This window comes from Arabidopsis thaliana, chromosome 2 (genome assembly GCF_000001735.4).
Source record: "Arabidopsis thaliana chromosome 2, partial sequence".
Lineage (NCBI taxonomy): Eukaryota > Viridiplantae > Streptophyta > Magnoliopsida > Brassicales > Brassicaceae > Arabidopsis > Arabidopsis thaliana.
Window position 1 is genome coordinate 1,075,852 of NC_003071.7, and position 23,034 is coordinate 1,098,885.

At 30.5% G+C, this 23,034-nt stretch overlaps 8 protein-coding genes across 14 annotated transcripts; 7 read left to right on the top strand and 1 right to left on the bottom strand.

Moving 5' to 3' along the window:
- Window positions 1-1,011: 1,011 nt before the first annotated feature.
- Window positions 1,012-2,497, top strand: AT2G03550 (alpha/beta-Hydrolases superfamily protein). The gene has a single exon (NM_126405.2). The coding sequence runs from the start codon at window positions 1,229-1,231 to the stop codon at window positions 2,165-2,167; it is 939 nt and encodes a 312-aa protein (NP_178453.1). The 5' UTR covers window positions 1,012-1,228; the 3' UTR covers window positions 2,168-2,497.
- A 1,290-nt stretch (window positions 2,498-3,787) lies between these two features.
- AT2G03560 (F-box only protein (DUF295)) lies at window positions 3,788-4,975 on the top strand (the record flags this gene model as incomplete). The annotated part of the gene is made up of 1 exon (NM_126406.6): window positions 3,788-4,975. The coding sequence occupies one exon, from the start codon at window positions 3,788-3,790 to the stop codon at window positions 4,973-4,975; it is 1,188 nt and encodes a 395-aa protein (NP_565302.5).
- Window positions 4,976-5,740: 765 nt separating this feature from the next.
- On the top strand, window positions 5,741-6,270 carry AT2G03565 (uncharacterized protein; the record flags this gene model as incomplete). Its single annotated transcript, NM_001161017.2, has 2 exons — window positions 5,741-5,820; window positions 6,032-6,270. The coding sequence occupies 2 exons, from the start codon at window positions 5,741-5,743 to the stop codon at window positions 6,150-6,152; spliced, it is 201 nt and encodes a 66-aa protein (NP_001154489.1). The 3' UTR covers window positions 6,153-6,270.
- A 3,403-nt stretch (window positions 6,271-9,673) lies between these two features.
- On the top strand, window positions 9,674-10,756 carry AT2G03567 (uncharacterized protein; the record flags this gene model as incomplete). The annotated part of the gene is made up of 4 exons (NM_001335191.1): window positions 9,674-9,931; window positions 10,299-10,355; window positions 10,501-10,557; window positions 10,700-10,756. The coding sequence occupies exons 1-4, from the start codon at window positions 9,821-9,823 to the stop codon at window positions 10,754-10,756; spliced, it is 282 nt and encodes a 93-aa protein (NP_001323640.1). The 5' UTR covers window positions 9,674-9,820.
- Window positions 9,709-10,137, bottom strand: AT2G03570 (uncharacterized protein; the record flags this gene model as incomplete). Its single annotated transcript, NM_126407.1, has 2 exons — window positions 9,709-9,928; window positions 10,088-10,137. 2 exons carry the CDS (start codon window positions 10,135-10,137, stop codon window positions 9,709-9,711), a joined length of 270 nt encoding a protein of 89 aa, NP_178455.1.
- A 6,656-nt stretch (window positions 10,757-17,412) lies between the features above and the next one.
- AT2G03580 (F-box family protein-like protein) lies at window positions 17,413-18,630 on the top strand (the record flags this gene model as incomplete). Its single annotated transcript, NM_126408.1, has 4 exons — window positions 17,413-17,464; window positions 17,701-17,882; window positions 18,325-18,436; window positions 18,542-18,630. 4 exons carry the CDS (start codon window positions 17,413-17,415, stop codon window positions 18,628-18,630), a joined length of 435 nt encoding a protein of 144 aa, NP_178456.1.
- A 220-nt stretch (window positions 18,631-18,850) lies between these two features.
- Window positions 18,851-21,125, top strand: UPS1 (ureide permease 1). 2 transcript variants are annotated; one of them, NM_001335192.1, is made up of 7 exons: window positions 18,851-19,016; window positions 19,232-19,505; window positions 19,585-19,723; window positions 19,812-19,965; window positions 20,038-20,161; window positions 20,252-20,626; window positions 20,708-21,125. In NM_001335192.1, exons 2-7 carry the CDS (start codon window positions 19,278-19,280, stop codon window positions 20,858-20,860), a joined length of 1,173 nt encoding a protein of 390 aa, NP_001324930.1. In that variant the 5' UTR covers window positions 18,851-19,016; window positions 19,232-19,277; the 3' UTR covers window positions 20,861-21,125. The 2 variants fall into 2 exon arrangements, with proteins under 2 accessions (NP_001324930.1, NP_565303.1); NM_126409.4 differs by having other exon boundaries at window positions 18,851-19,505.
- A 7-nt stretch (window positions 21,126-21,132) lies between these two features.
- Window positions 21,133-22,975, top strand: UPS3 (ureide permease 3). Of its 6 annotated transcripts, none has more exons than NM_001335193.1 (6): window positions 21,133-21,221; window positions 21,421-21,670; window positions 21,740-21,878; window positions 21,955-22,108; window positions 22,190-22,301; window positions 22,379-22,975. In NM_001335193.1, exons 2-6 carry the CDS (start codon window positions 21,443-21,445, stop codon window positions 22,514-22,516), a joined length of 771 nt encoding a protein of 256 aa, NP_001324264.1. In that variant the 5' UTR covers window positions 21,133-21,221; window positions 21,421-21,442; the 3' UTR covers window positions 22,517-22,975. The 6 variants fall into 6 exon arrangements, with proteins under 6 accessions (NP_001324264.1, NP_001118257.1, NP_001118258.1 ...); NM_001124786.2 differs by having other exon boundaries at window positions 21,140-21,221; window positions 21,421-21,545; window positions 22,379-22,924; NM_001202577.1 differs by having other exon boundaries at window positions 21,191-21,221; window positions 22,393-22,975.
- The last annotated feature ends 59 nt before the right edge of the window (window positions 22,976-23,034 follow it).

A 23,034-nucleotide genomic window follows, 5' to 3' on the forward strand; every position in this document is an offset into this window, starting at 1 on the left:
CCGCGCTACGCCGCAGTCTTTCGGATTATTTTGTATCGTTTAATTTAAATAATTTTATTTATCTAATCATTCACTAATACAATAAGAAATTATTTTTAGTATTAAAATATATTTTTTCTAACAACATTCTCAATATTTCATCATACACATAATTCATAAACAACGTTCACTTTAAACCAATTTAACAGAAGTTAGTCTTCGATTCTAGAAATCTAAGAATTTGATGATGAAGCTTCGTACGTATTATGCACCTTCGGAGATTTATTATATAAATATCAATTTAAGATAATAACCTACTCAAATCATTAATTAATCCACGATTATTATATACTCATACTTTGAGTTTGGATTACAAAAAAAAATCATTTTTTTTAATATCAATTTTTTTAAATATGTAAAAATAAATAATATGTAAAATTAAATAATAAATATATCATTAACCTATAAATTAGAAGTTGAAGAGCTTTTATTAATTATTTAATAGACACATGGCAAATACTAAAGTGATGATGTGTCAATCATATGGAGAGAGTTGGCCAACTTTCATATATATGATTTGGCAAAAGATCTCAAAATCTAGATTCTCTATTTTTGTAGGGAAACAATTTTTTTCATAATCTTCAAAGGGTTTAAAAAGCAATTTTGGAAGAATTAAAACCACTTTGAAAACCACAACTATTCAAAACCATAATTTCCTTGGAAAAATAAAGATTTTCATAAAAACCTCAAAACCATGGTTTTTAGTTTCTTTTAGAAACTTGGAGAAATCACTAGAAAACTAGTTTCCCAAAATTTTAAATAAAAAAATCATTTTTTAGAAATCTTTGTAAAAACTACCTTGGTCCATTGGTTAACCAAGTATTAAATAATTTTTCTAGACCTAGAGGACCGCTTAAAACTAGTAAAACATTGAATGCCAATTGTGTGAAAGAAAACCCATTCCATGCTTTGCTCTCAATGGATATATAACCATGATTCATTTGAACATGTGATTTGCTTTCCTCCATATAATACTGAGGACATCGAATTGTCATGTCATTGTCACATCCATATGAGTCAGGAGACTTATTAGAGTCCAACCATTTGCATTCAATTATTGTTAGTAGCAGAGACCCCATCATCACTTTCACGCTCTACATCTACGCTTACAAAAACACTCTTCTTATCTTCTTCTCATCGTCTTCACTCATCTCTAACGTTTCTTTCTATCTCTAATCCAAGCAACAATATGGATTCCGTAATCGCTTTCGACAGATCTCCGATGTTTCGAGTCTACAAGAGTGGCCGCATTGAGCGTCTCTTAGGAGAAACAACCGTCCCACCATCTCTTACACCACAAAACGGTGTCGTCTCCAAAGATATCATCCATTCACCGGAGAAAAACCTCTCCCTCCGCATCTACCTACCGGAGAAAGTCACTGTTAAAAAGCTCCCAATCCTCATCTACTTCCACGGTGGTGGTTTCATCATAGAAACAGCTTTTTCTCCACCCTACCACACTTTCCTCACATCCGCCGTCGCGGCCGCTAACTGCTTAGCAATATCAGTAAACTATCGCCGTGCACCGGAGTTTCCGGTACCTATTCCGTACGAAGATTCATGGGATTCACTCAAATGGGTGTTAACTCATATCACAGGAACCGGACCGGAAACTTGGATAAACAAACACGGCGATTTCGGAAAAGTGTTTCTCGCCGGAGATAGCGCCGGTGGAAACATATCTCATCATCTAACGATGCGAGCGAAAAAAGAGAAGCTTTGTGATTCTTTAATATCAGGGATAATCTTGATTCATCCATATTTTTGGAGTAAGACTCCAATTGATGAGTTTGAGGTTAGAGACGTGGGGAAGACGAAAGGTGTTGAAGGAAGTTGGAGAGTCGCAAGTCCGAATAGTAAACAAGGAGTTGATGATCCATGGCTCAACGTTGTCGGATCGGATCCATCCGGATTAGGTTGCGGGCGGGTTTTGGTAATGGTAGCTGGAGATGATCTGTTTGTGAGACAAGGTTGGTGTTACGCGGAGAAGCTGAAGAAGAGTGGATGGGAAGGTGAAGTTGAGGTAATGGAGACTAAAAATGAAGGTCATGTTTTTCATTTGAAGAATCCTAATAGTGATAATGCTCGTCAAGTCGTGAAGAAACTTGAAGAGTTTATTAATAAGTAATATTAATGAGTACGTTTGTCGAAGGAGATAACAATAACTAATGAATAAATTGGTGTATTTGTCACTGATTACATATAGAATTATGCTATCACATTTAGGGTTAAAGCCAAGAGGAGTCAGTTAAAGTTTCAGTTACTTTTCTTTCAAGTAACTGATAGAAAGACGATTAATTGTATTAGTTTGTGGTAAATAAATGGTTTGGTTTGAATATTATGTGGTGCAAACTTATATACAGTACATGTAAATTAGTAAATGTAAATTTATTTTTAGTTAGTTTCCTATTTCGTTATATTTACGTATATATAGAATAGGAAAAGTTTTTAAAAAAAATTTTAGTTAGTTTCCCTGTTTCGTTATATATACATAGATATGGTCTATACTCTATAGAATAGGAAAAGTTTAAAGATTTAAGCTTGTAATAGTTAGTAAACAAAAAAAAGGAAAAACATTAAGGGGGTGTTATTGGTTCCTAATTTACCAAGAATTTTGATGACTTTGATAAAATCATAGATAATAAAGAAATGGAAGATTCTAAATTATTCTTAGGGGGTATATCCAATTATATTTTGAGTGATTTGAGTTATTTTGAGTTTTTATATGAGTTTGAAGAATTTGGGTGAATTTAAAGAAGTTGTTATGATTTATTGTAAAATCTTCTCAAATTCCACCTAAAACCATGAGATTTAAAATTCTATATTTTTAACTAAGGAAATTAACTAAAATTCACTTAAGTCTCTTAAAGTCACTACAAATTCAATCCTTAAAATGTTTTCAATAACAAGGGATTTTTAAGTAAATTCACATACTTTTGGAGGAACTACAGAGCGACAGGGAAGAATTCCCATGCTTTTTTTTATCATTAATTTCTCGTAATGCAAATGTAAAAGCGGATAACTTAGCGCGAAAAGTTCGCACTGAACCGTTTCATATAACTTATGTAAACAACATTCCTCAGTTTTGGCTCGTTTGAGTCCTAATTATAATCGGATGACAAAAAAAAAAAAAACAAGGGATTTTTAAGTAGATTTTAGAATCACTAGTTCAATAACATTAGATTTTATGAGGCTTTTAAAAATCTATGATTGAATAGCATATGATTTGTTATTTTAACACAAATCACTTGAAATGTTTGATTGAATACAACCCCTTAGAGAGTTTTCTATAATCTTGTTGATTATTTTTTCACAATCTTTTAAAGTTTTCAAACAATCTCTATATTTTGATGATATTTTTCATAACTTTATTTTGTAAAGAAAAATGTAGAAAGTCATAAACTAATAACACAATAATTTAACTCATTAAAAATCATAGATTATTTTGTTTTAATTGAATAACACAAAACTTTTAATGACTTTATTAAAGTATAAATTCAATAACTCTAGATTTATAAAGATTTTAAATTAGTTTTTATAAATCTTAAACTAATAATACCAAACTTTAACAAACTTTTTAAAAATCTTGATTGAATAACAACAGATTCTCCATAACATATTAACTCATTAATACTCTATTTAAATCACAAATCAATAACACCTCCTAAATCAGTAGCAGATTTTCTAAGAACCTTAATAAAAACCAAACCCTAGATCCATAGAGTGCTCGGCAATTAAACGTATACTCATGGGTATGACAACCGATTCGATGAAGAAAGAGGAGACACAAAAAATGTCTGAGAATCATGATTGGTCCAAGCTTTGTCCTGATATTTTGAGAAAGATCATCGAAAGCTTGAGCTCTCTAGATTTTTACCGAGCAAAAATTGTTTGCTCAGATTGGTACTCCGTTTGGAAAACATGCGTAAAGCGGCCTCTGCGTCCATGGCGGATCATATATAGAGCAAAGTATTATATTAGTACTTCATTGATGTTGTTCGATCCCGACGAAGACAAGATTTATAAGAATCTTGTCGGAGTTTCTGACGAGAGCTATCGTTTGGCTAGCTCTGGAAACTGGCTCTTGATGGCAGATTCTCGTCTTGATTTCTATATTGTTAACCTGTTAACGGGCAAAAGGATCAATCTTCCACCAATGGAGTCTAAAATTCGTGGTGCACAAGCGAGATTTGTGCAAAGCAAATATTTTTACAAGTCGAGGTACATTTGCTTTGACAATTGTAATTCTATTCGTATAAGTGAGAAAGAAGTATTCGAATCCAAAAGAGCAGCTGTTCTGTGGATAGACGAGAGGACGGGAGATTATTTCGTTGCTTGGATTTTTAATAAGCATTATTTGTTCACACACAAGAAAGGAGATGATTCGTGGTGTTGGAATAGGAAGTGGACTAAACCTGGTTATTTGGATTTGGCTTATAAGAACAACAAGCTTTATATCTATAATACCGATAACTACATCAAGATTTTTGATTTCTCTGGAGATTACCCTAAAGAAGATATCGAAAATAACCCGTATCATAATCGTCCTCTTCAGTACATTCGGGGACCAGGGGAAGTCCTTTTGAGCAAGAGAATAGCGATTCAGAAATCGGGAGAGGTTTTGATCATCTTGAGAGTTATAAAAGGTTATAACTTTTTGTTTTGGATCTTTAAAATGAATTTTGAGCGTAGAAAATGGGAAAGAGTAGATTCTATTGGAGATGATGAGATGATTATCTTCGGTCATGGGCTTACAGTAAGAGCACCGGTTCAAGATATTGGTGATGGAGTCAAGAGTGGTTCAATCTGTTTCGTTGAATATGACCGTCAGCCATTTTCCGGTGTCTTCGATCTTGCCACTGGTAAAGTTACAAGGCCAAATAAATTTCGTTATCATATGAGTTATAGTCATTGGTTTCTTCCAGGATTTGCTTAGTCTTTTGTTTGACTAGCTCTCTTCTCTTGTTATTAAATTCAATTATAAATTCAATAACAGGTCTAAACCCAAATACTAATACTGTATGTTGTTACACAATCGCTAGTTTGAATCATACATTGATATTTATTTCTGACGAATCTTAAGTTAGATAATGCAACGTTACACAACCTTCTATATACACGATATTCATACAGAGATGTTCCAAGTCATCCAAACCACACCCATTTATTACCCGTGATGTCGATGGTCACAGAATCGGTGTATGCAATCTTGATGTCCTCTCGGACGCAAACTCCAAGTATCCAGACGCCTTGAGCAGCAAGTCAACAGCATCTATCCTGCAACCTGTGTGAGAGTGGCAGAGTAACTAGCTAGGTTTGTAAATATAGCAGAATATGAAGTGAATAAAAGTGTGAAGATTGAAGAGAGAATTATGAGAGACTGCTTACAATCAAACAAGCTCCTTGGTTCTTAGGTTGAGAAACCAAACGAAATAGAAGACAGTGGAAGATTGAGGTTCACAATGATGCCGTCCGAGAAATCATGATGAAGCTTCTGGAATACTGGAGATCTATCTGATTAGGTCCAGAGGTTTTCAGAAAAGATCCTAAAGGCGTGCTCGTTGTAGACATAATTGCCTTGGAGACCACGTTTGCTTCTGAAGAAGAGAGCAAGTTTTTGATATTCGAAATATTAAAGGATAATCTCAAGATTTCCTTAAGCTGCGATGTCCTTTTCGGCATCTATGGCTTGACGAAAGCTATGGAAGTGATTAATCCGACCACGTTAACGTTCCAAGAACTAGTCCTAGCGAAAAGTCACCGACTATATGCAGCTGCTCCGTTCATATCATTTAATTGTATACTAGTACTTGTTTACTTGGCAAGAGGAAGAAATACAAAAGAAACAAAACAAACATGACAATATGACATAAGGCGTAAGTAATTAATATAAAGCCCAATTCCAGCCCATTCAAGCCCAACCATAGTATCTATATTTCTTTGGTTATAAAACGAAAAACGAAACCCTAGATCAATAGAGAGTGATCGGCAGGTTATCATCATGGATTCGCCGACCGATTCAACGAGAGAAGAGATGGGACGAAAATTGTATGAAAATCAAGATTGGTCCAAACTCTGTCCCGATCTTCTGCGATCGATCCTCGAAAGATTGAGTTTTATTGATTTTTGCAGAGCAAAAACGGTTTGCTCAGATTGGTATACCGTTGGGAAAACATGCTTAAAGACGATATAAATTTAATTATTCATTTGTTACCAATTTTGTTAAGAAGCACTGGTGGATGATAAAATATATTTTTAAAATAGTGATGGGTCTAAAAGGTTAAAATAGTTGTTTAACTTAATAGCAATTTTAGAAAAGTATTTTTTTTTAAGATTAATAAGATTAAGCTATCATATTATTAGATGAATTTTAATATAATATTTTTTTTACGGCATGCAATATATTGATTTAGTTCCAGTGGTGAGATAATAACAACACTTTCACAAACTATTATAATATAATATGCATTTTTATTTTTAATATTGCATTAGATGTACTCAAACCAAACTTACCAAATTAGTTTCTTATTTGCCTTGTGTTTTTCGGTCAAATATGTTTTTATATTAAATTTAAAGTTTAAACACAAACAAATAACCTAAACTAATTGTTAAACAATCTTATTATTTTTTATTTTAAAATCAAATTTTAAGAAAATAAAAAATTTGGTATATACGAATTTGCCCCATTACTTTAGGTATTTACAAATTTGCCCCAGTACTTTAGGTATACTCTAATTTGCCCCAGTACTTTTAGTTATTTCCGAATTTACCCCACAACTTTTGGTATTTACGAATTTGCCCCATGACTTTCGGCATTTACCAATTTACCCCAGAACTTTAGGTATATACGAATTTGCCCCATAACTTTCGGTATTTACGAATTTGCCCCACATCTTTCGGAATTTACGAATTTGCCCCATATCTTTCAGTATTTACGAATTTTCCCCACAACTTTCGGAATTTACGAATTTGGCCCATAGCTTTCAGTATTAACGAATTTGCCCCACAACTTTCGGAATTTATGTATTTGCCCCACAGCTTTCGGATTTTACCATTTTTCCCCATATCTTTCAGTATTTATGAATTTGCCCCACATCTTTTGGAACTTACGAATTTGCCCCACAACTTTCTGTATTTACGAATTTGCCCCACAACTTTCTGTATTTACGAATTTGCCCCTCAACTTTTGGTATTTGCGAATTTGCCAAATAACTTTGTATATTTACGAATTTGCCCCACAACTTCGGTATTTACGTATTTGCCCCACAACTTTCTGTATTTACGAATTTGCCCCTTAACTTTTGGTATTTACGAATTTGCCCCACAACTTTCGTTATTTACGAATTTCCCCCACAACTTTCGATATTTACGTGGTTGCCCCACAACTTTCGTAATTTACGAATTTGCCCCATAGCTTTCGGTATTTACGAATTTACCCCATAACTTTCGGTATTTACGAATTTGCCCCAAAACTTTCTGTATTTACGCGTTTGCCCCACAACTTTCGTTATTTACGATGCCCCGTAACTTTTGGTATTTACGAATTTGCGCCGTAACTTTGGCAATTTTCCGTTTCCTCACAGTCTAGCTTTAGGTGTTTAGTTATCATATAAATTGATGAATTTTAATATAATATATATTCTTAACTAATTTATTGACTACAATAAATAATATTTATAAAATGACTTACGTGTTTGTAAATATTATTTGTAAAATGGTTTATATATAAAGAAAATATTTTTTATTGACTACAATATTTATAAAATGGCTTATGTGTTTGTTATTATTAGTTCTTTTGATTTACAATCAATATCATGAAAATAAATAAATAAAATTAAATATCTTTAAAATTATTTATATAATAAATTGAGGTTTTAAAATGTAACAGCTTATAATATTTTGGACTCTACTTTTTCATTATTTGAAGTAAAAAATGCTAAATAATCAAACAGAAAAGTTTGGAAATTTTATTTCATGACTTATTTGTTTGGAGTTTTAGAAATAACAATTGTTATATAACTTAAATTACTTATATAAAAATTAAAGGTTTCAGTCTATAAAAGCTTATATAATAGACTAATAGTTAACTTAAGACATATAAGCTTAAAAAATTAAAGTCATACTATATTTATACTAAATAATTAAAATAAAACAAAATTGGAATTTTATTTCATGGCTTATTATAATGAAAATAATAATTTATATTTTCAATTAGCCCATATTGAAAACTCTTGTGTAATGAATTCATGGAATATCTAATAAAAAAAGAAATTTAACAATATTCTTAAATTGTTGAAGCAAATAACCATAATAAAAAAAATTAATTTGTATAATTTAAATGTATTATTATACAAAAATATATTGCGCATTAATTGTTTTAACATCATAACTTTTAAGGGTAAATCCTGTAAAAAAAACCTTCAAGGTGACAAAAAATTTCTTTGCTCTTAATTTGTTTTACAATATATACAAATCAAATTTAAGGAAACAACTCAATAATATGATATTTTAACTTTAAACTCTTAATTTTACTATACATTATATGATAAAACATCAATTTCTTTTTGTTGTTTTAAGTTCTTAAAGAGAATAATTTATTTACATTTACAAGTATTGTTGATCATTTAAAAATTGGGTACTAACATGATGTCTTTCGACTTTCAAGACAATTTACATGCATTTCAATTTTTGCAAAAAAAAAAAAATGAATATTTTAAATTTTTTTTTTAATAGTAAAACATACCATATTCACAAAAAACAAAACAATTAGTGCATTCAAAAATTTTAATTAACTAAATTGTCTTTTTAAAACACATCATTATTTGTAAACATCAAAATAAATATTTTTAATTATTTGAAGGACAGATAAACAATTATAGATAAATTTATATATAATCTGACGTTTTTCATTACATTTAACCGATTTTTATATGATTTCTTTTTTCTTTTGAACCGACATTCTGTGAGATCTTTAGTCAAGTTGGAGGGGTTTTCATTAAAAGTCATCTTAAATCATAGGCTTTCAATTTTCAAAAATTTCCAATAAGATGTAGAATTAAATTATATTTATTAAAGTAAAATAGATATTGAAATTGTATTGTAAAATCGAATTTGTAAGTTTGAAATTTGGTTTAAAGAAATACTAAATTAAATATTGAAAAGTATGTGAATTATTATTTAAACTTCAAATATCATCAATAAGTTTAGTTTATAGATAGTTCAGATTACTCATGTGTATAGAGACTGACTAGTTCAGATTACTGATTATAGAAGATATATATTTGTTATTTATATCAAAATAGTAAAATTATTAAGGTATAATCAGTATGGGTAATAATTATAAGAGAATATTACACTATGGGACACTTTTACAAAAATATTTGTCGTTTATGCACTTTCAAAAGAGAAGGCACTTTGGCTTGTTAAATGGTCCAATTTGCCCTTAATCTTATTTTCTCTTTCTCTTTAGCAATATTTATTTTGTTCTTCACCATCTCTTACTTCTCTTCTTCCTCTCTCTCTTTTTCCAGAATCAAAATCAAATATTAGAGGACAACCTCAATATTCAAAATTCAAATTTAAATCTTATAGGCTTTATCATCATCTTCCATATCTCTCAACAATCTAACAGTGACAATAAACTACACTATCTTTGATTACCAAACTCCACTACGCCTCCTCAGTAACTTCCAGCGCCACCTCCTCCTTAGCCACATCCCTCACGGCCACCACCACCCTATCCTTTTCCACCACAACCTCCACCAGATCTGTAACCTCTGCTATGTCTCTCGTAACCACCACCTCCTCCGTATTCATTACCGCCTCTCTTGCGATATCCGCCACCACCTCCGTCACAGGCTCCTCCACCGCCTTGAGCAAATGTGTGGCTCTGGTAATTTGATTTTTGTTTTGTAATTTCAATCTCAAGTCAAAGAATAAATTATCTTAATTGGAGAGTACGAGCCCTTGGTTTCTTTCAGATTGTGATTTATTTTGCAATTTAAATCTAAGTTTTGACATAAATTTGAGATCCAATTCTCTAAGAAACTTCTTCTTCTTCAACAATGGCGGATTGATTTGATTTTTGCTCTCTCTCATGGGTAAAACTCGTTTCACCTACGTAGCATCGAGATTTCTGTTAATCAAATCTCCTGTTATTATGGACATAGATTAGTAAAAAGGTTTCCGAATGGATATATTTAAATGGACATAATATGGATACCAAAAAATTGTTTGTTGATTTTTCTTTCAGTTTGCAGAGACCTCCACCTTCAAGACCTTACGAACATGAAACTTTGGTTTTTTTACAAACCACGGTTAATCAAATCTCCTGTTATTATGGACATGGTATATATAGAATAGATATGCATCAGTAGAAATGTTTCCGAATGGATATATATAAATGGACTCGTTATTATAGACACCAAAAAATTGTTTGTTAATTTTTCTTTCAGTTTGTAGATACCTCCACCTCCAAGACCTTGTGGACATAGAACTTTGGTTTCTTTACAAACCACGGTTAATCGAATCTCTTGTTATTATGGACATGGTATATAGAATGAATATGGATCAGTAGAAAGGTTTTCGAATGGATATATTTAAAAGGACTCGTTATTATGGATACCAAAAAATTATTTGTTGTTTTTCTTACGGGTTGCAGAGACCGCTACCTCCAAGACCTTATGGATATAGAACTTTTACCAAATTTCTGAGATAATCGAGATCGAATTTTTGAAGAAGCTTCTTCCATTTGTTTGCAGAATTGGTACTACCGATATCTGGTGAGCCGCCGCCATAATCGATAAGAGGAATCATGGAAGGGGGGAGAGAGAGAGAAAGAGAGAGAGAGAGAGGGCTAGAGAGATTTCCTTTATTTCTAATTACGTTTAATTGAATTGAGGGTTAGTATAAAAAGTGTCAATTCCCTAGAAAGTGCCTCAAACAGAATAATATTCTCTAAAAGTACGTAAACGGGTCACATTCCCTAATTATAAATAAATATGTAAACGTTACATGTAGTGAGTTAGGCCATTAACATGCAATTTAATAAATGAGTCAATTATATGTTTGTTTGAAACTTCAATTATACATTATGAGGTTTAATTTGAGGTTTCATTCCAATTTTCTTCCTCCTATAGCTCTCATATGTCTCTCTCTCTTCTTTTTTTCCTATTTTTTTGTGGTCATTAGAATCTTTTATTTTTCATTCAATTATACATTTGTATTGACAAAGGCAATTGAATCTGTTTTATGTAATTATCTTTTTTTTTTAAAATCTGTATTATTTAATCTTGGGTAAATGAGACATCATAAGTAAAAATAGTGTAATAAAAATCACATTATGTAAATTATTTATTTTATAATAATGAAAATAGGAAATAATTGTAGGGGAAGCACATGTTTTAAATTAATTTAATGTTAATTTTTATTTTAAACCATCATTTGTATAGTATTTTTGTAACAATTTTTATATAAGATAAGTTGAGTTATTTTTTTTAGTCAAACATTATGGGAGTTAAACATTTTAAAGAATAAATATGCAATAAATTATGATTATGATTATTATTAAAGAGAAATAAATATCATATTTTCAACAAACAAATATTATAATCTATTCATATATTTTAAAGAAAAATTATTTGATCTTTGGCTTGAAAGTTATAAAACTAACATTTTATTCTTTAATTCCTAAAAAATTATTTTGTTGAGAAATTATAATGTTATTGTAATTATATGAAATATTGAAAATTGATACATTATTAGAAAAATTAATATTATTATATAAAGTACGGTTTTGAAAGTTAGTAACTCACGAGATTACGACACGTGATACGTCTAACGAGAAAATGTTTACATGTGTTATTAAACATTTAAAATTTTTATTCTCTTAAAATAGAAAATCTAAAAAAAGTAAACAAATTTACGTATACTAATTTTTATGTCTATATATATATAATTATTTTTATTGATCACAAAGAAAATTAACAAATTTGATTTTAGATGTGTTGTTGGTCAATTAAATAAATCTATAATGTATTAATGTTTTAAAAAAATCATTAGTATGAATAATAACTAATTAAAAAGACCTCTGAACTTTAAAATAACAAAATAATTTATTTAACATTAATTTAATTGGATAAAATTGTATTTTTCAATGTAATGTAGTATTTTATTTGAATACTCAATGAGAATATTTTTATGGTTATACTTATTTTTTAGTCTAAGAATTTTAATGCATGTGGCCATTAGTGAAAACACCAAAAATTAGGAAAATAGGGCTTAGAGGGATTGATTTTTTGATTATTTGATGAAAATGTTAATATAAAATTTTAATGTTTTATTTATAAATTTGAAGTCATTTTATATGAGTTTGACATTAGGTAAAACTAATTTATGAGATTATAGAATATAGCAAAACTATATCTTAAACAATATTTATTTTCCAAAACATTTTTTTTTTTTTGGTTAATTATCTTTTGGTATTTGTTAATTATTGTAATATGAAGTAATTATATTGATTTGATACGATATATGTATTATTTTGATATAAAATTTAACACTTATCCATTAAAATAACGTGTGCATAATCAAAATCAGGATTATTATGATGAAATAGATAGTTAAATTGTATAGTAAAATAGAATGTGCAATATTAAAATTTTGGTTTTTAGAAAATTACTAAATAAAATATAGAAAAAGTGTGTTGACTACTATTTAAAATTTAAATATCATTAATAAGATATAGCTAAATTCATTAAGTGTATAGTAAAATGAAAATTGTAAGATTAAAATTCGATTTAAAACAACTTTACTAAATTAAATATATTTTTTTAAAAAGACCTGACAAAGAAAAGAATTAGAAGCGTCTCTCATAGATCCACCAATTTATTGACTCTTGCTAGGTAGCCCGATGTCTCATCGTAAGATATTGGTGAGTCTTAGACCAATTGGGACCAAACGATCATTTACTATTTAGAATTTAAATATCATCGATAAAAATTTATAATTATTTTTTAAACCCGCCTAGATAGGCGGGCCTAACGTAGATAAACTATTGTTTTCAAAAATTAAAATACTATATTACATTGAAAAATACAAAAAGTACTATATAAAGTAGGGTTTCGAAACTTAGTAACTCACGAGATCATGACACGTGGCAAGTCTAATGATAAGATGTTTACATGTGTCATTAAAGATTTACCTTCTTTATTCTCTTAAAACAATAGAAAACCTAAAAAAAAGTAAATAAATTTACATATACTAATTTTTATGTCTATATACATATAAAATTAACAAATTTGATTTTACATGTGTTATTGGTCAATTAAATAAATCTCGCATGTATTAATTTAAAAAAAAATCATTAGTATGGATAATAACTAATTAAAAAGACCACTGAAGTTTAAAATAACAAAATAATTTATTTAACATTAATTTAATTTGTTAAAATTGTTAAATAGTACCAATTTGAAAAATAAATTATTTATACCCATTTGAAAAATCTTATTATATAAAGTACGGTTTTGAAAGTTACTCATTCACGAGCTCATGACACGTGTCAGGTCTATCATTGAGATGTTGATATATGTCAAAAAAGTTTCTTTTAAAAATACTAATTTATATTTCTATATCTAAAAATTTAACTTATAATTTTCTTAATTAAAAAGGAAAACTAACAATAAGATGGAGTGTATATAATTAAATTGTATTTGTATTGCAAAATTGGATTGTATTTGAATTATATACAATCGAATTAAATTGTATTGTATTATGATAAAAAGATATTTAAATTGTATTGTAAAATCGAATTTGTAAGATTGAAATTTAGTTTAAAGAAATATTAAATTAAATACTGAAAAATATGAGTTACTATTTAAAATTCAAATATCATCAATAAGTTGGAGAGTATAGAATTAAAAGGCAGTTTAATATGATGAAAGAGATAGTTAAATTACTTAATTAAATATTAGAAAAAGTAGGTGGATCACTATTTACTATTCAAATTTTTAATATTATCGATAAATATTTGAATAAATTTATATCTAACACTCGCCTATTTAGGCGAGATTTATCTAGTTTCATTATAAAGTATGGTTTTCAAAGTTAGTAACTCATGAGATCATGCAATGTGTCAAATCTAACAATCTCAGATTTTACCATGTGCCAAATAACATTTTCCTTTTATTTAGCAAAACATTTTAAAATATGTAAATTTATTATTAAAAAGTAAAGAATCTTAATATATAAAGTATGATTTTCAAATTTAGTAACTTACGAGATGTGCCACGTGTCAAATCTAACGATCTCAGATTATCCATGTGCCAAATAACATTTTTCTTTTATTTAGCAAAACATTTTAAAATATGTAAATTTATTATTAAAAAGTAAAGAATCTTAATATATAAAGTATGATTTTCAAATTTAGTAACTTACGAGATGTGCCACGTGTCAAATCTAACGATCTCGGATTTTACCACGTGCCAAACAAAATTTTCCTTTTATATAGTTAGAAAATTTTAAAATAGTAAATTTATTTTTAAAAAGTAAAGAAGATAAATATAAAAAAAACTAGGGCAATTGACAAAAATAGCACCAAAAGAAGTTTTTCTTCCAAAATTAGCACAACATTTTTAAAAGTTTACAAATAGTACTATAAATTCAATTAAACTTAACTAAATAATAAAAGAAAAATAATAAAAATGAGAGCAAACACTAATCTAATATTAAATTGAATCAAAAGTTTTTAAAAATAATGGAAATATATACCCTAAATTGGAAATAGAGAACCCAAATATAATACCACAAACTAATACTAAAATGAAAATTCTCTTTTAAATGGTGAAAATATATACCCTAAAGTAGAAATAGGGAACCCAAATATAATATTTTCAATTTATTTTTAATTATTTAGGTTGAATATATTTTATATAAAAATTGTGGTATTATTGAAAAAATAAAGGGAGATTGACACAAATGGCACAAAAAAACTTTATTATTCCAAAAATGACACTTTCTTTTGAAACTTCCAAAAAAAGCATATAAAAGTTTTTAATTCTCTATAAATTAATTAAATAATAAAGTTTTTTTACTACCATTTGTATCAATTCCCCCCCCCCCCCCAAATAAAAATGAGAGCAAACACTGATATTAAATTGAATCAAAAAACTTTTAAATAGTGAAAATATATACCCTAAATTGGAAATAAAAAACCCAAATATAATACTACAAACTAATTTAAAATGAAAAATCTCTTTAAAATGATTGAAAATATAAACCCTAAATTGAAAATAGGAAACCCATATATAATACCATAAACTAATATTAAAATGAATCAAAATTTCTTTTAAATAGTTGGAAATATATACCCTAAATTAGAAATAGAGAACCCAAATATAATATTTTAAATTTATTTCTAATTTATTTTGGTTGAATATATTTTTATATAAAATTGTGGTATTATTATTGTCCATAAAACTTGTTTTTGTGTTACTTTTAAGAATTTCTCAAATAATTATTTGAGTGCTATTTATGTCTAAAAAACTTTTTAATGCTATTTTTTTCAAAAAACTTAAAAGTGTGCTATTTGTGGGAATTTCTCAAAAAGTAAATTAGTGATAATATTTTTAGAACAAAAACTTTAGAGTAAGTCAATTAGTGCTATTTTTGGAAGTTTATGGAGTGTGTGCTATTATTGTCCATAAAACTTGTTTTAGTGCTATTTTGAAGAATTTCCCAAAAAACTATGTCTCTTATAATTAAATAATAAAAAAGATTCAAAAGTAAAGAAGATAAATTTATAAACAAATGTGTAATCAAAACAAGGATTTTGCAAAATGGAAAGATATGACACAACAATTAGACAATACATATACTGAATTTCAAATTTCAAATTTCAAATTTCAATAAGTTGTTTAATGTTTATAAATTTATATATTAAACAAATATTTTTGATAAATCTGATGTTCGTATTCATGATACATCTATCATAAAATAAATATTTTCTTTAGTTAAAATTAGCAAAACAAAACAAGGATTTTGCAAAATTGTAAGATATGACACAACAGTTATAGGTACATATACTGAATTTCAAATTTCAAATTTTAAGTAAGTATAGATTTATTTAAATTTAATGTTGTTTTGTCATACCGATGTAATTGGCTATATAATATTTTTTGAGAAATCTGATGTTCGTATTCATGATACACCTATCCTAAAATAAATATTTTCTTTAGTTAAAATTAGCAAAATAGAATGTGTAAGATTGAAATTTGTTTTTTCTTTTAAATATTATATTAAATATAAAAAGTGTGTTAACTACGATTTAGAGCTCATATATCATAAATTAAAATTAGCATTTTTTTTTTCTCACCCGCCTATTTAGGCGGGCCTTATCTAGTTAATTATAAAAAGACAATTGACAAAAATAGCACCAAAAAAGAGTTTTTTTCCAAAATTAGCACAATATTTCTGAGATTTCACAAATAGCACGATAAAGTTCAATTAAACTTAACTAAAATATAAGATTGAAAATAAAAATGAGAGCAAACACTAATCTAATATTAAATTGAATAAAACAATTGTAGAAATATATATCCTAAATTAGAAATAGATAACCCAAATATAATACCACAAACTAATATTAAAATGAAAAATCTCCTTTAAATGGTGAAAATATATACCCTAAATTAGAAATAGGGAACTCAAATATAATACCATAAACTAATATTAAAATGAATCAATTTGTTTTTAAATGGTTGAAATATATACCCTAAATTGAAAATAGAGAATCCAAATATAATATTTTAATTTATTTCTAATTTATTTTGGTTGAATAGATTTTATATAAAAATTATGATATTATTCAAAAAATAAATTAGTGATAATACTTTTAGAAAAAAACTTCATAATAAGTCAAGTAGTGCTATTTTTGAAAGTTTATGGAATGTGTGCTATTATTGTCCATAAAACCAGTTTTAATGCTATTTTTAGGAATTTCTCATTGTAAAAAGAGCATTGCAAAAATATTAAGACAACAACAAAAGTAAGCTCTTTAGCTGATATACGACCACCAACTATCTGGCTATCGAGAAGATCTAATATGCAGGGAAGTTATTCACTAGAATAATTCAATAGATTTGTTTAGTATAAAACTATTATTAGATTGAGTAAATATAAAAATAGTATATTTAAATTTGAGAGGAATGACATATGTCAAATGAATCAAACACCACTTGTCAGTTTTTTACGGTATGAGTTTGAGGGAACCTTACTTATATGTAAATGTATAAAAATAGTTAAACTTAATAGGCGTTCGTTCTAATCCCTAAAACAAAACCTTAGTTACTTTAGCGTATAGGGCAAGTAGGCGCAGACATGGATATGTCGATGAGAGAAGAGAAAAGACCAAAAGTGTTTGATAATCACGGTTGGTCCAAACTTTAATTTGTCCCGCGCGATCTTTGCAAAAGACCATGAAAATATTGATCTTTATTTACCTAAAGATCATCAAGGTGGATGCGCGTAACGATTTGATGAGAGAAGAAAACTGACCAAAAGTATCTCATCATCACGACTGGTCCAAGCTTTGTCTTGACCTTTTGCGAAAAATCATTGAAAGCTTGAACTCTATTGACTACCACCAAGCAAAACTCGTTTGCTCAGATTGGTATTTCGTTTGGAAAACATGCGTGAAACGGCCTCTGTATCCATGGCGGATCATATACTACGATGATGATTCTTCCAGTTTGTTTGATCCCGGTGAAGACAAGATTTACGGGACAAAACTCCTCGGACTCTCTGACAATAGCTATTATATGGCTAGCTCCGGAAACTGGCTCTTGATGGTAGATTCTTGATAGGTTTATAAGGTCGACTACTAGAGAAAGAAGCTGAGAAGATTGGGCTAAGCGAAGCTGAGAAGAGAAAAGAGGAAGTCAACTACTGTGTTGACTGAGTTGACTTAACAAATGAGGGCAAATACTCTTTCCAGTTAGAGGCCTTGAAACTCTTCTTCTATAAATACTGACTCTGTTCTTATCTGGGGATTTTATGCTTTTTATGTTGTGATATTTCTCGAGAGAGAATTGGCCTTGTGATGTGCCAGAGGAAGAGATCAATGTTGATCTCTTGGTCATCGGTTGCTTATATCTATGTTGATCTAAACATAACGATTCTTATCTTCTCTTTGTAGTTACGTAATCGATTCTATCATTACGATCTAGAGTTTCTAGAGTTTAAGGATTTGAAACTTTAACAAGTCTCGTCTTGATTCGAATCTTATTAAAGATCAATCTTCCGTCAATGGAGTCGTCAGTTCGCGGTGGAAAAATAAGATTCGAGCCAAGCAGATACTATAATAGACAAGGCAAGTGGGGATGGTTCGTCCTCCATCCTTTTGGTAAGTATTGCGTGTCCAAACACATGTTGGGAATAACAAGATCAGTTGGTCTTGGATAGATGAGAGGACAGTGGATTATTTAATTGCTTGGACTTTACACAACAGTTATTTGTTCACATACAAGAAAGGAGATGATTCTTGGTGGAACTGGAATGATAAGTATGGGACATCAGCTCCGATGTTTGGGGATTTAGCTTACAAGAACAGCAAGCTTTATCAGTATACTTTGCGCCACTACATCAAGATTATTGATTATTGTTACATACTTTTACTTCACCTTTTTGTTTTGAATTTTTTTTTTTATAATGATTTTAAGACAAGATTGTGTCAGCCGTTGACTTATGATCAACTAGGAACCTAATCGGAACGCAACTCGAGATTCATTTTATTTATTTTATACTACAAAATTATCTTGAAAAATATATCGAGGAAGGTGTCATATCTCATGGAATCCGAATCTGCCAATAATATGAGAGCCACTAGCAATTATTCTGAATCTCCCCAAAGGGAAGAATCAAAAGTTGTTCTCTCTTGTTCTGTCTTTGTTCTTTGTTAGAGTTAGAACAGAAGCTTCCAAAAGGTAATAATAATCTCTTTCAAGAAACTCATTATTAGTCAAAGATGTTTACTTTTTAGTACTCTCTCTGTTCTTCATTGCTTCTCTAGAAACCCAATAGATTTTGACTCTTGCCTTGCCTTTGCGGTTGTCTAAAGATCACAATCCTCAATTTGAGTTTGATCGATCATTAATGTGTGTCGAAGATCAGATAACCAAAAGAATCTTGTTTGGTGCAGAGTTTTTTTCATGATTTTTATAAGTATATAAAAGAGAGATAGAAAGATGTATATGATAGAGAGCAAAGGAGGAGCAATTGCATGTATGCTCTTGGCTCTTCTCTTCTTAGGGACATGGCCAGCAATCATGACTCTAACCGAAAGACGCGGTCGACTTCCTCAACACACTTATCTTGACTACACACTCACAAATCTGTTAGCTGCAGTGATCATAGCGTTGACACTAGGAGAAATAGGTCCGAGCAGACCAAATTTCTTTACACAGCTCTCTCAAGTCAGTCACATCTTCTTACTTCTCCTTAGACATCTTGTCGAAAACTATTGTATAACCGCGGTTTTTTTTTTTATCATAGGATAATTGGCAGTCAGTGATGTTTGCAATGGCTGGAGGAATAGTTCTTAGCCTTGGAAACTTAGCAACACAATATGCTTGGGCTTATGTTGGTTTATCAGTTACTGAAGTCATCACAGCTAGTATCACTGTTGTTATCGGTACACTCTTCTTTCTTCAACTACTCTTAACTGATTTTTTCCTCTGTTTCTTCTCTGTTCTTATGACCATTTCTGTTTTCTAGTACAGGCACAACTTTGAACTATTTCTTGGATGATAGAATCAACAGAGCTGAGGTCCTTTTCCCGGGGGTCGCTTGTTTCTTGATCGCTGTTTGTTTCGGTTCCGCTGTTCATAAATCCAATGCTGCTGATAACAAAACCAAACTCCAAAATTTCAAAAGGTTTGAAAAAGATTCATATCTATTGTTGTTTCCGTTTGGTTTGGTTTGGTACTAATCTTGATCTTGTTTCAGTTTAGAGACTACTTCTTCCTTCGAAATGGAAACAATTTCTGCAAGCAACGGGTTAACAAAAGGGAAAGCGAAAGAAGGGACTGCAGCTTTTCTCATAGAGCTTGAGAAGCAAAGAGCTATAAAGGTTGAAACATACTACTCTTCCTTTACCCTAACAGATATAACTGATATGTATATATGTTCTCTGAAGATTCATGATTGGCATTGAGGACAGGTCTTTGGCAAAAGCACAATAATCGGATTGGTGATAACTTTCTTTGCCGGTATCTGCTTTTCTCTGTTCTCACCTGCATTCAACTTAGCAACAAACGATCAATGGCACACATTAAAACATGGAGTTCCAAAACTAAATGTGTACACTGCCTTCTTCTACTTCTCCATCTCTGCATTTGTAGTTGCTCTGATACTTAACATCAGATTTCTCTATTGGCCTATACTTGGTCTCCCAAGATCTTCTTTCAAGGCTTATTTGAATGACTGGAACGGTCGAGGCTGGTCTTTCTTGGCTGGATTTCTATGTGGATTTGGCAATGGTCTTCAGTTCATGGGTGGTCAAGCCGCAGGCTATGCAGCTGCAGACGCTGTTCAGGTTTAGACAATAAACAAATCCTCTGTTCCATGATTTAAGAGTGAAATATGTTTTACTTATTATGATTTGAATATGTTTCAGGCACTTCCACTTGTGAGTACATTTTGGGGGATATTGTTGTTTGGAGAATATAGAAGATCATCAAGAAAAACATATACACTTCTCATCAGTATGCTTCTTATGTTCATAGTCGCTGTCGCGGTTCTTATGGCTTCCTCGGGACATAGAAAATGAAATTCACTGAAACTTCTTCAAGTTAAACTGCTAAAAGGATCCATTGAAGGAAGAGTTACTTCACCAATGGCTGCAACATGTTCAAGTCTTTGTTTATATTTAACCAAAGTGTTTTCTTTGTTGGTTTCTGTCTTAGGGCTTTGCTAACAACAATTGGTTGTATTGTCTTTGTTTACACATCAGAGAAAGAAAACTATAGTTTATGGCAACTTGAGATTTATTTATTTTATAGAAAATGGGAAACTAACTTCTTCCTGAATCTGGATCTGCCAATCAAATGAGAGACTAAGTTTTTTTTCTTCTGTATCTGTTGTTCTCTGGTCTTCCTCAAAGTCAAAGTTAAGACAAAAGCTTTAATAAGGTAATCTCTTTCAAGAAACCTAGTCAATAGGGAAATTTAATGGAATATAAGGTTTGAGTTTTATAGAGATCTTCTTGTATCAGCATGTGTCTTGTGTTAATGTTCTAAAGAACCTTTCTTAAGACAACTAGCTTCATTTTTATCACGAGAGATCAATGATATGATAACAGAAGAATCTCACTTCTTTACTTTGATGCAGTGGGATTTGGTGATTTTATAAAATGTATGTGATAGAGAGCAAAGGAGGAACAATCACTTGTATGCTCTTGGCTCTGCTCTTCTTAGGGACATGGCCAGCAATCATGACTCTAACCGAAAGACGCGGTAGACTTCCTCAACATACTTATCTTGACTACACACTGACAAACCTGTTAGCTGCAGTTATCATAGCGTTTACACTAGGCGAAATAAGTCCAAGCAGACCAAATTTCACCACACAGCTTTCTCAAGTCAGTTACACATACATTCATACACATATTTGTTGTTGGTTTTTGAAATGCAAAGTTTTTTTGTCACAGGATAATTGGCCGTCTGTGATGTTTGCAATGGCTGGAGGAATATTTCTTAGCCTTGGGACCTTAGCAACACAATATGCTTGGGCTTTTGTTGGGTTATCTGTCACTGAAGTCATCACAGCTAGTATCGCCGTTGTTATCGGTAAACTCTTCTCTTCAACTACTCTTAACTGATTTTTTTCCTCTGTTCTTATTAACTCTTTTGTTTTCAACAACAGGCACAACTTTGAACTATTTCTTGGATGATAGAATCAACAGAGCTGAGGTCCTTTTCCCGGGGGTCGCTTGTTTCTTGATCGCTGTTTGTTTCGGTTCTGCTGTTCATAAATCAAATGCAGCTGATAACAAATCCAAACTCCAAGGATTCAAAAGGTTAAAAAAAGATTCACTATACTAGGTCTTTGTTTTGTTTTCTTTTGGTTTGGTTTTTAACCTAATCTGATCTTGTTTCAGTTTAGAGACTACTTCTTCCTTCCAAATGGAAACAAGTTCTATAAAAGAAGGAAAAGCAAAAGTAGGGACTGCAGATTTTCTTATTGAGGTTGAGAAACAAAGAGCCATAAAGGTTAATAATAATACACACAGCATTTTCCTAAACAGAAATAACTGATATTCACTGATACTCAAGATTTGCGTTGACAGGTTTTTGGGAAAAGCACAATAATTGGACTGGCGATAACATTCTTTGCCGGTATCTGTTTCTCTCTAATCTCACCTGCAGTAAGCTTAGCGACAAACGATCAATGGCACACTTTGAAACATGGAGTTGGCACACTTTGAAACATGGAGTTCCAAAACTCAATGTGTACACAGCCTTCTTCTACTTCTCCATCTCTTCATTTGGGGTTGGTCTGATACTAAACATCATATTTCTCTATTGGCCTATACTTGGTCTCCCAAGATCATCTTTCAAGGCTTACCTAAATGACTGGAACGGTCGAGGCTGGTCTTTCTTGGCTGGATTTCTCTGTGGATTTGGTAATGGTCTTCAGTTTATGGGCGGTCAAGCCGCTGGTTATGCTGCTGCAGGAGCTGTTCAGGTTTAAGACCTCTTTTCTGTTCAATGATTTAAAGATTGAAAATAAACATTTTGGGGGATACTGCTGTTTGGAGAATACAAAAGATCATCAAGAAAAACATATACACTTCTTATCAGTATGCTATTTATGTTCATAGCTGCAGTCGCGGTTCTGATGGCCTCATCGGGACATCGAAAATGACTAAAAATGCATTCCACAGAAACATCTACAGACTAAAAGCTTCACAACTTTGGTTTATAAACTTGTAAGATACGGTAC

What these genes read in the sequence shown, in the direction of transcription:
- AT2G03550 (NM_126405.2), top strand. Translation starts at nt 1,229, where the DNA reads ATGGATTCCGTAATCGCTTTCGACAGATCTCCGATGTTTCGAGTCTAC.
- UPS1 (NM_126409.4), top strand. Translation starts at nt 19,278, where the DNA reads ATGTATATGATAGAGAGCAAAGGAGGAGCAATTGCATGTATGCTCTTG. An exon ending in AAACTCCAAAATTTCAAAAG is followed by an intron (nt 19,966 to 20,037) that starts GTTTGAAAAAGA and finishes ATCTTGTTTCAG; the next exon opens with TTTAGAGACTACTTCTTCCT. An exon ending in CAGCTGCAGACGCTGTTCAG is followed by an intron (nt 20,627 to 20,707) that starts GTTTAGACAATA and finishes AATATGTTTCAG; the next exon opens with GCACTTCCACTTGTGAGTAC.
- UPS3 (NM_001202577.1), top strand. Translation starts at nt 21,443, where the DNA reads ATGTATGTGATAGAGAGCAAAGGAGGAACAATCACTTGTATGCTCTTG. An exon ending in TCACCACACAGCTTTCTCAA is followed by an intron (nt 21,671 to 21,739) that starts GTCAGTTACACA and finishes TTTTTGTCACAG; the next exon opens with GATAATTGGCCGTCTGTGAT. An exon ending in TAGTATCGCCGTTGTTATCG is followed by an intron (nt 21,879 to 21,954) that starts GTAAACTCTTCT and finishes TTTCAACAACAG; the next exon opens with GCACAACTTTGAACTATTTC.